At 38.4% G+C, this 10,974-nt stretch overlaps 1 protein-coding gene across 3 annotated transcripts in view; it reads left to right on the top strand.

Annotated features, from left to right (window-relative positions):
* AGO3 (argonaute RISC catalytic component 3) overlaps positions 1-10,974 on the top strand; it is a 132,175-nt gene that overhangs the window by 107,536 nt on the left and 13,665 nt on the right. For all 3 annotated transcript variants that reach the window (XM_055402949.2, XM_055402950.2, XM_088835135.1), the window contains 5 exons: positions 1,153-1,243; positions 3,080-3,274; positions 3,605-3,739; positions 6,293-6,394; positions 10,597-10,796. In XM_055402949.2, the coding sequence (XP_055258924.1) occupies positions 1,153-1,243; positions 3,080-3,274; positions 3,605-3,739; positions 6,293-6,394; positions 10,597-10,796 (723 nt within the window). The remainder of the gene's footprint in view (positions 1-1,152; positions 1,244-3,079; positions 3,275-3,604; positions 3,740-6,292; positions 6,395-10,596; positions 10,797-10,974) is intronic.

Genomic DNA, 10,974 nt, shown 5'->3' on the forward strand with positions numbered 1-10,974 from the left:
CCCCTGCATTGTCAGGGGGATTCTTATCCACTGCGCCACCAAGGAAGTCCAGTAGTCATCTTCAAGCTGGTGTCATGAAGCTACTCACCTAGAAAGTGAGGGAAGCCTTTCTTCCTCCTTTAGGGATTTGGGGTAGGGTTAGGGGAGAAGTGAAGTGAAGTAAAAGTTGCTCAGTCATGTCCAACTCTTTGCGACCCCATGGACTGTACAGTCCATGGAATTCTCCAGGCTGGAATACTGGAGTGGATAGCCGTTCCCTTCTCCAGGGGATCTTCCCAACTCAGGGATCCTTCTGCATTACAAGTGGATTCTTTACCAGCTGAGCCACCAGGGAAGCCCAGGGGTTAGGGGAGGGGGCATGTCAATTAAGTAAATCAGTTAAATAAGTCATATCAATTGTTGCGGTCAGTGGGGCAACAGATGTTACTGTTACTTTGCCATCATGTCTAAGAGCTCTTAGGAAGTATGAGACATGATGACCTAGAAATAGGGTGCTGGGGAAGAGGCATAATGTTATTTGGAGAATTAAACAGTAGGTTTCCTTTTAGTAGTTGAAGCAACTAGGGCTCTAAAATGTTAAATGTCTTGTTGACACAAAAGCTCTTTTTTTCCTGTTTTTCTGTACTGCCTCTATTTCCCATCCCTATTAAATATATATGAGATTCATAGATGAATATAGAATTTTATTAAACCCAAGAACTAAGAGAAATAGTAACTTTACTTTCAAGAATACAATTTTAAAATAAAATGAACCACTAGCTACTTTATGACTATTAAATATATGTTACTCAAATTTTACACTTTTGTTCACTCTCGGGGGAGTAGTAGACTCCCTTAATCCCTTCCGGTATGGTTTAATGATTCTTTATCTCCTTTCAAGATTACATTGGCTTAAAATGTAAGTAGATTAAAGAAAGGTTGATATAAATTGATGGGTTCATATGAGGAAATTTTATCATTTTATGCCTATTATGAAGAATGCTAGCAGCAACTGCCCTTTACAACCATCAGCACAGCTGCTTAAGGCGGAAACTGTCTAAAAAGGATCTTCTCTGTGCTAGACCAACAACTTGCAATTGTGCTGCCCTAGTGTGAGACAGATAAAAGCATAATGAAAAAATTTATCTAACTCTTGTTAAAAATGTGTTTAAGACCTTCTGTGTTCCAGCAACCAGTGATCTTTTTGGGAGCAGATGTCACTCATCCGCCAGCTGGTGATGGGAAGAAGCCTTCTATTGCTGCTGTGAGTATCAGGCAGGTTTATCTTATCTCAAGTTTACATGAAGATCAACATTTTTGTTTTAACTTTCTGAATTTTAATGACATTTTCTTTTAAATAGCTTTTGTAAATATATATAAAGTTTTAAAAATACATTTGTGAAGTTTTGCAGATTATGCATCTTTATGTAGATCTATCCAGAGTCAACTTTCAAATGTTCTTTGGATTCTTTAAAAGAATGATTATTCTCTAGTTCGGAGGCTACAGGTTCCATATATATCTATTAGATCAAGTTTATTAATTGTATTACTCAACTCTTCTGTGTCCTACACAGAAATTTGTCTGTTTGGCCTCTCCATAGTTGCATGTTTTCAGTTACTTTTTATAATTCGAAGAGTTTGTGTATTTCAGTCATGTCATTGTTACAGAAAGATGTATCACATACAAGTTTGGTGCATTGCTTTTTTTCCAGTATAAAATATCTTCACCTTTGTCCGGTTTAATACTTTGCACTTGAATTCTTTAATACTGCTTCTCTTAACATCTGTCTCTTCTATCTCTTGCCTACCTTTATTTATTTCTTAATTTTCATTTTTGGCTGTTCTGGGTCTTCATTGTTGCAAAGGCTTTTCTCTAGTTGCAGTGAGTGGGGGCTACTCACTAATTGCAATGCATGGGCTGCAAACACATAACAATATTAAGACACAGAAAGAAAAAATTAAGATAGCTACTCTCAAAATCAATATTAACTTCTCTAGTGACCAGATACAAAGCATAAATACAACACAATAAGACTGAGTATAGCGTCAGGATTTTTTATCTAGGGTATTGCAGTAAAAGAGGAAAAACTCTTTTAAAATTTAGGAAGCATAGCAGTTCTTAAAGTGAAAGTGAAAGTCACTCAGTCGTGTCTGACTCTTTGCAACCCCGTGGACTATACAGTCCATGGAATTCTCCAGGCCAGAATACTGGAGTAGGTAGCAGTTCCCTTCTCCAGGGGATCTTCCCAACCCAGGGATCGAACCCAGGTCTCCCACATTGCTGGTGGATTCTTTACCAGCTGAGCCACCAGGGAAGCCTGAGAATGCTGGAGTGTCTAGCCTACCCTTCTTCAGGGGATCTTCCCAACCGAGAATCAAACCAGGGTCTTCTGCATCGCAGGCAGATTGTTTACCAACTGAGCTATCAGGGAAGCCCCCAAAAAATGATGCCAAAATCATCTGAGTATGACTTCTGGGATGGTTTGCTAAACTGTAAGAGAAATCAGGTGTTTGAATGGTGGTGATTTAGTTGCTAAATCGTGTCTGACTCTTGGAGACCCCATGGACTGGGGTCTCTGCCAGGCTTCTCTGTCCATGAAATTTTCCAGACAAGAATACTGGAGTGGGTCGCCATTTCCTTCTCCAGGAATCTTGCCCATCCAGGGATCGAACCTGAGTCTCCTGCATTGTAGGAGGATTCTTTACCAACTGAGCTACCAGGGAAACACAGGTGTTTGTATGGATCCTCTTTTTTACTTTTCTTCTTCCTCTTATTCTCTTTATATACATCTTTTTGTCTATCTTTACCAATATTTAGGTTTGCCAGCAACATCTGTAAACTAGAAGCAAATTGTTGAATATAAAGTGTAGCCTACTTAGAGGAAAATAGTTTTCGACCCTAGACTGGGTCTTTTACTCTGTTCTTCACAGAATTTTGTTTCATTACTTTCAAAATGAACAGTGATTTTTAAGGTTATAGTAAAATACACATTTAAATGAAATCTAGGTACTTTTTTTCAATTTTTTTGTGGTAAAATTCATATTCATACACTTTTGATTACCTTAATTTCTATTTTTTTCTTTACTTCTTCCAACCTAGGTTGTAGGTAGTATGGATGCCCACCCAAGCAGATACTGTGCTACCGTAAGAGTTCAGAGACCCCGACAGGAGATCATCCAGGACCTCGCCTCCATGGTCCGAGAACTTCTCATTCAGTTTTATAAGTCAACTCGGTTCAAGCCTACTCGTATCATCTTCTATCGGGATGGTGTTTCAGAGGGGCAGTTCAGGCAGGTTGGTTGCCAGGGATTCTCCCATACTATGGTTATATCAAGTACTATATTTATAATGTGGTGTCTAGTTCTGAAGTTAGAAGGCTTAATTAAGTTGAGAGCTCCTACAGTCAAATTTTGACCCTTCCTTAGATTTTCCCTTTTAAAGTGTTTATTGTGGATATTTAAGCCTTGATCACTAAGACCATGCTCTGGTAGTAGTCAGGATGAAATAGAGAAGTATAGTTAGCTATAAATTAATGAGTTAAGAAACTGAGTCTAAATCAGAATCTTACTTTGAAGTATGTATAGAACAACTGACTATCAAATCTTCCCATTTCATCTTCTCTAGGTATTATATTATGAACTCCTAGCAATTCGAGAAGCCTGCATCAGTTTGGAGAAAGACTATCAACCTGGAATAACCTACATTGTAGTTCAGAAGAGACACCACACTCGACTGTTTTGTGCTGATAGAACTGAAAGGGTAATCTTGCATCTGTTATAACACTTATTGTCCCGAGCAAAGGTTATATCATATGGTTCATAGAGTGCTTAACAAAGGCTCTCTGCCAACAGCAGGATTTCTAACATATGGTAGTAGGTTAAAACAAAACAGCTTGCTTATGAGTATAGATAGAAGCATCAAAACAGGATAATTTTTTTTTAACCTTCTAGAATTTCTGGGAGCACTCCAAATGTTCAGAATCCCATTATACTTTTTTGTTATTGTGAAGAAATTTAGAGTTTTAAAATTATTCTTTTTATTCATATTTTCCTTCAATGTTCAGAAGAAAAAAGTTATGTCCTAGTTTCAAAATCTCTTGTAAAAATTAATTTTACAAATGAGGGACATTCTAGAGTGATTAGTGAAAATTCATGCAGGCTAGCTTTCATTTCCAGTGCTTTGCCTCCGTCTTGCAAACCTTAGAGCAGAGAAATCTGAGGATTGCAAGGGTTAGTGTCCTCTTGGGAAGGGGGATCATTAGAAAAGACTGAGAAAGAGAGGAATGTGTCTTGTCTTTGGTATATATTTTGATACCTGGTCTTTGATTATACCCATTGTATAACTTTGGGCAAATAACTTAAAATCTCTGTGCCTGTTTTTTTTCTAAACAAGGTTTGGATAGCATTAATATTTGCCTTACTTTGGGTTTTTGAAAGAATTTTTAAAAATTAAAACATGTAATATACTTAGAACGGTGCTTAGCTGAGCACTCGGTGGAAGTTAACTAGTTGTAGGATGGTGGTAATGGTTGTTGTGATAGAGAAAGAGGGCATGACAGGCACTGGTCTGGGTCTTTTTTATAAGTTTAACTCATTTAGTCCTCACAAACAACACTATGAGGTACTTTATTATTATTATCCCCATTTTTCACAGGAGGAAACTGTGCCACATGGAGGTTAAATAACCTCCCAAGGTTACAAAGCTAGTAATGGGCAGAGCTGGGACTCAAATTAGGCAAGCTTATTAGGCAATCTGGCTCCAGGGTGCTCTTAATACTGTCCTTTACCACATCTCTCATAGCAGTAATGGTAGTTTTATTTTGGCCTCCATGTTGTTAAAGTCCTTTGCCCCAAATTACTAGCTACATTTCTATACCTAGGAAACCAAAGCTTTCTTCAGAAGTTGGATTAGGAAAATCTGAGTTAGATTTAATGATTTCTTGCAACTGGTGTTTAATTGTACCTTTCCTTCATTTATTTGCTTCTCTTTCACCTTTGCTTTCAATACCTCCTAATGATAATAGATGAGAGATAATTATAAAAGAGGAAAACACTGTGTCCTAGATTTCATGACTAGAAACTTGGTGGCGCTGTGATATGAACCCAGGCATTCTGCTGCCCCTGTAAATAGAGTAAAACTGTTTATATATGTATTAATAAGGAGATCTGTGTGTTAAGAATAGGCATAATTTAATAAAACTATGAACTGTTTTCTTTGTTTTGTGACTTGGTGAAGGCTAGCTGGCTGCCCAGGCAATGGCACCCCACTCCAGTACTCTTGCCTGGAAAATACCATGGGTGGAGGAGCCTGGTAGGCTACAGTCCATGGGGTCGCAAAGAGTCGGACACGACTGAAGCAACTTAGCAGCAGCAGCAGCAGCTGGCTGCCCCTCAAGGCTGTAACTCAAGCCCCCACCTGGTAGTGTCCCTCACACAGCAGAAAGAATATCTGAGTCAGTAGGATAGTTTCTGATTTGTTAGCCTTATAAACCTTGACTTATAATTAATGATTTTAAATGTGTTAGGGATAAGGAGGTAGAGGTAAGTATATATATGCATTTTAAATTCTTTTGTTAGGAGCCTTTCATTATCAGGAACTTCTACCTGTTTCATTCACATCATGTATTACTTAGATACAATCATGGTGTCTATTTCCTTATAAAATGTTGAACCTGCTAATATGAAATAAAAGAAATAGGGTCTTTGTCGTCATTTCCATGTTTGACTGTCTGTCCTGGTCTTTACTGTATGCTACTGGGCAAGTTATTTTGCATTCCTGAGCCATAGTTTGCCCCAAAATGGGAATAATGCTTAACTTGCAGGATTATCAGAATTAGAAATAATGTATGTAAAATCCTGACATATAAATAACTACCAAATGGTGACTCTAGCTGATGTTATTGTCAGCATCCTTTCACTCTAAAAATATAGGGTTCTCTGAGAAAAATGCTAATTTTCATAAGAATTACACATTCAGAGAACCTGCCGTGCATGGATGTTATAAATTGGAGCACTTAAAGTTACTTCCTAAAAAAATTTTTTTAAGTGATCAACCCATATTGAGATCAACTACCAGCTAAGCATCCATGGAGATGAATAAAACTTTGTTAATCAGCTCTCACTTTTAGCAACTTTTAAGAATAGGAACTAGGACTAGAATAAGGTCTACTCTTAATGCCTTCTCAAGTATTATTTCAAGCTGGAAGTAGTGAAGCATGGGATCAGCCTGTGTATTTTTATTTTTTTACAAGTGCTTTCAGATACATTCTTTATCTTTGACTTGTTTGTTTAAATTTTGACCAAATGAATCTAGGTTGGAAGAAGTGGCAATATCCCAGCTGGAACAACGGTCGACACAGACATTACCCACCCGTATGAGTTTGATTTTTACCTCTGTAGTCACGCTGGGATACAGGTAAGCCCAGACTTTGGGTGAAGTAATTCAGTTCAGGAACTTACATTCTTATGCATCTCAGAAAAAGGAGAAAGAAATATTCTTTTCCGCACTTCAGATTGTTTCCATCTGAAGTTAGATGAAACTCTCAGTAACTAAATCGTATCCCCTTTTTCACACTGAGAAGGACTTATTTCTATGAAAATACCAGATTATAAGTAGTTTAATAGAAGTCATCTCCCGAAACTGGGTCTTCAATTTAATGTAACCTTACTGTTCCTTTGATATATTCTTTTTAATAATAATACTTCATAGAAAACTTTGACATTTATTGGCAGATATTGAGCATGTGAGAGTTTAATTGTAGAATTACAAACTTTAAGTTTCAGTTAAATAACTTTTTAAGTCTTTTCTTATTTTCAGAAAATGTTTTTGTCAATTTGTTAGCTATACTTAGTACCACGTAAGCTGTAATTCAGTGCTTCTCAAATTGCTCAGCAACAGAGAGTGAATCCACATTCCCACGATGTCTGAGAGATTGTAGCCCTAAACTATGTTAGATACTTGCTATTGATTAAAATAGAAAGTTCTGGAAGGTGCACCTAACTGTATATCTTAAAGCTTTATATGTTCCACATACACTAACCCCAGTTTTACTCTTAGGGCTTTAAAATTATTGTCCCATTCATTTCTATATTTCTTATATCTGCTCCTCTTTACAATCAGTGTGATATATTTTTATGGTGGGTGTAACAGTCAACAAAACAAAGTTAAAAGTACCTTCTGAGCTAAAATCATTTGAGTATATATTTTAACCTTATGTTTCCCTCCACGTATCCGAACACTACTGCTGTAACTCCTTAATAAATATAACAGAAGGGAAAAAAGACTCTCTGTTCATGTAAATTTTAGAAATGCTGATTAAACAGGTGGGGGGCTTTTTGTTTTGTTTTGTTTTTACTTTAGAACTTCTGGATGCTATTCACGTGCAAATGGTTATTAAGAATTTTCAAGCCAGGACTATTTCTCCAATGTATTTAACCAGAAACTTTAGGGACCAGTATTTTGGGGGTACACCAAATTGAAAATTCACTGTAGTCAGCAAATAACCAGGAATTTTCACAGGGACCAGAGACCATTCTTTACATGTCTTCCCAGATTTATTATAATTTCAGACTTCTCTGAGATCAAAAAGAGAAGTCTTGGGACTTCCTTGGCAATCCAGTGGTTAAGACTTCATGCTTTCACTGCAGTGGGTGCAGATCTGATCCCTGGTTGGGGAACTCAGGCCCCCCATGCTGCAAAGCATGTCCATGAAAAAAAGGAAGTATGTTCCCTCCATACCCACATTGTTGAGAGTTTTCATTATAAATGGATGTTGAATTTTGCCAAATGCTTTTTCTGCCTCTATTGAAATGATCATATGATTTTTATCCTTAATTTTGTTAATGTGATCAAGTCACATTGACTGATTTGCAGATATTGACCCATCCTCACAACTTAGAATAAATCTGGGCTTCCCTGGTGACTCAGACTGTAAAAAATCTTCGTTGATTGACTGTTCCTAAATCTGCCATGGAGTTTTATGCCCCCTGTTATTTTTTGGAGAAGGGAGTGGCTACCCACTCCAGGATTCTTGCCTGGAGAATTCCATGGACAGAGGAGCCTGGCAGGCTACAGTCCATAGGGTTGCAAAGAGTTGAACACAACTGAGTGACTTTCACTTTCAGTCATGGTTTATGATCCTTTTAATGTATTGCTGAATTTGATTTGCTAATATTTTGTGAGGATTTTTGTGTCTGTATTCATCAGGGATATTGACTTGTAATTCTTTTCTTGAGACGTCCTTGTCTGGCTTGGGTAGAAGGGTGATGCTCGCTAACCCTGTAAACTGAATTTAGAAGAGTTGCCTCCTCTTATTTTTTGGAAGTTTGAGGAGGATTGGTGTTAATTCTTCCTTGAATGTTTAGTAAAATTCACCAGGAAAACTATCTGGTCCTGGACTTCTGTTTGTTGGGAGATTTTTGATTACTCGTCATCAAAATCAATTTGATTCAGTCACTAGTAGTCAGTCTGTTCAGATTTTCTGTTTTCTTCATTGTGATTCTGTTTCTAACCCATCCTCTTTCTTACTACTGGCGTTATTGATAATTTATAAACCCCCAGTCTTATCACACCTAAAATCTTTCCTGTTAAACAAAGCTGTGCAGTGCTTTCCCTGCTGCCTACAGATGAAAGTTCAAATTCCTAAGCATATCATTCAGTCTCATTCCAGATGTTCATTTCAATTTCATTTTTTTCTCTGTAGGCTCCATATTGTCTTCATCTTCGTTGATTGACTGTTCCCTAAATCTGCCATGGAGTTTTATGCCCCCTGTGTTTTGTTAAGGCCATTCATTCTCTCTACTGTCTGCTCACCCCACCCACCCCCAAAAGGCCAAATATCCCTCATTCCCTTCTTGGTGAAGAACCCTTAGGGCTCACTCTCACAGTTACTTCCTTTGGTATTCTTATATAGGACTAAGTACCAATAATACTGTAACCACTTATTGGTTGCTCTATAATTGTAGATGCTCTGTTTCCTTTACTCCTCTACTGAATGATGTTTTCCAAGAGAGGACAAACCTTTGACTTTGTTTGCTTTGTTTTTCTTTGCAATTCATAATCTGTAGCATAGTAACTAATATATAGGCACTCAGTTAAATGTTCTAGGTTTTAAAAAACGCATGACATACAATGTAGTTGTAGCTAGTTTTCAAGTGTATAGTTCTGTGGCATTAAGTAATTCACATTATTGTGCACCCATACCACCTTCTATCTCTGGAACTTTTTCATTTTTCCAGACACTCTGTTCTCATTAAATGCTAACTCCCTGTAGTTCAGCTGGTAAAGAATCCACCTGCAATGTAGGACACCCCGGTTCGATTCCTGAGTCAGGAACATCCACTGGAGAAGGGATAGGCTATCCAGTCCGGTATTCTTGGGCTTCCCTGGTGGCTCAGCTGGTAAAGAATCCACCTGCAATGTGGGAGACCTGGCTTCAACCCCTGGGTTGGAAAAATCCCCTGGAGAAGGGAAAGGCTACTCACTCCATAGTGGAATTCTACTGGAGAATTCCATGGACTGTATGGTCCATCAGGTCGCAGAGTCAGACACGACTGAGCAACTTTCACTTTTCCCCATTCCCGCCTACCTCCAACCCATGGTGATCACCATTCTACTTTCTGTCTGCTGTGAATTTCACTATTTCAGGTACCTCATAGGCACTGGCACCCCACTCCAGTACTCTTGCCTGGAAAATCCCATGGATGGAGGACCTGGTAGGCTGTAGTCCATGGGGTCGCAAAGAGTGGGATATGACTGAGCGACTTCACTTTCACTTTTCACTTTCATGCGTTGGAGAAGGAAATGGGCAACCCACTCCAGTGTTCTTGCCTGGAGAATCCCAGGGACAGAGGAGCCTGGTAGGCTGCCGTCTATGGGGTCACACGGAGTCGGACACAACTGAAGTGACTTAGCAGCAGCAGCATATAAATGAATTGTACAACATTTGTACTTTTGTGACTGGTTTTAGCATAACATCATGAAAGTTTAAGGCTTCCTAGGTGGCACAGTGGTAAAGAATTCGCCTACCAGTACAGGAGACACAAGAGATGCCTGTTCAATCCCTGGATCAGAAAGATTCCCCTGGAGAAGGGAATGGCAACCCATTCCAGTATTCTTGCCTGGAAAATCCCATGGACAGAGGAGTCTGGCAGGCTACAGTCATTGGGGTCACAAAGAGTGGGACAGGATTGAGCATACATACACAGACAAAAGTTGACCTTTATCACTTAAATATAAAGAACTGTGCGGAAACATCAGGTTTCATCCATGTTACAGTATCTGGCAGATTTTTCTTCCTTTTTCAGACTGAATAGTATTCCATTACACACACACACACACACACACACTCCCTTATTATACATTCAGCCATAAGTGGATACTTGAATTGTGTCCACCTCCTAGCTTTTGAGAATGATGCTGTTTTGAACCCAGGTGTGCAAAGATCTGTTCAAGTCCCTGTTTTTACTTCTTTTGGATATACCCAGAATCAGCTAAATGTTGTGGTTTTTTTTCCACTGGATTATTAAACTAAGATATATTTTATTAATGTACAAAGCTGTGCTAAATATTTATTTATAAGTTTAGAAATCAACAGAATATTCCATTGCCTCCTATAGGGTACCAGCCGACCTTCACACTATCATGTTTTATGGGATGATAACTGCTTTACTGCAGATGAACTTCAGCTGCTAACTTACCAGCTCTGCCACACTTACGTGCGCTGTACACGGTCTGTTTCTATACCTGCGCCAGCATATTATGCTCACCTAGTGGCATTTAGAGCCAGATATCATCTCGTGGACAAAGAACATGACAGGTAATATAGAAGCGTAACAAGCACAGATTCTCACCCAAATCCAAATATGCTGTGTGTTAGGACTTTCTTGGAAAATGTCTTTTAAAATGTTTATGTGTAAGTGAGCATATATGTGCCTCTCTATTTGCCATAAAGTACTGCCACTTAGAATTAACATTCCACAGGCTAGTAAAAGAGT

Source organism: Moschus berezovskii, chromosome 4 (genome assembly GCF_049115385.1).
Source record: "Moschus berezovskii isolate FMDL1 chromosome 4, NW_MosBer_1.0, whole genome shotgun sequence".
Classification (NCBI taxonomy): Eukaryota; Metazoa; Chordata; class Mammalia; order Artiodactyla; family Moschidae; genus Moschus; species Moschus berezovskii.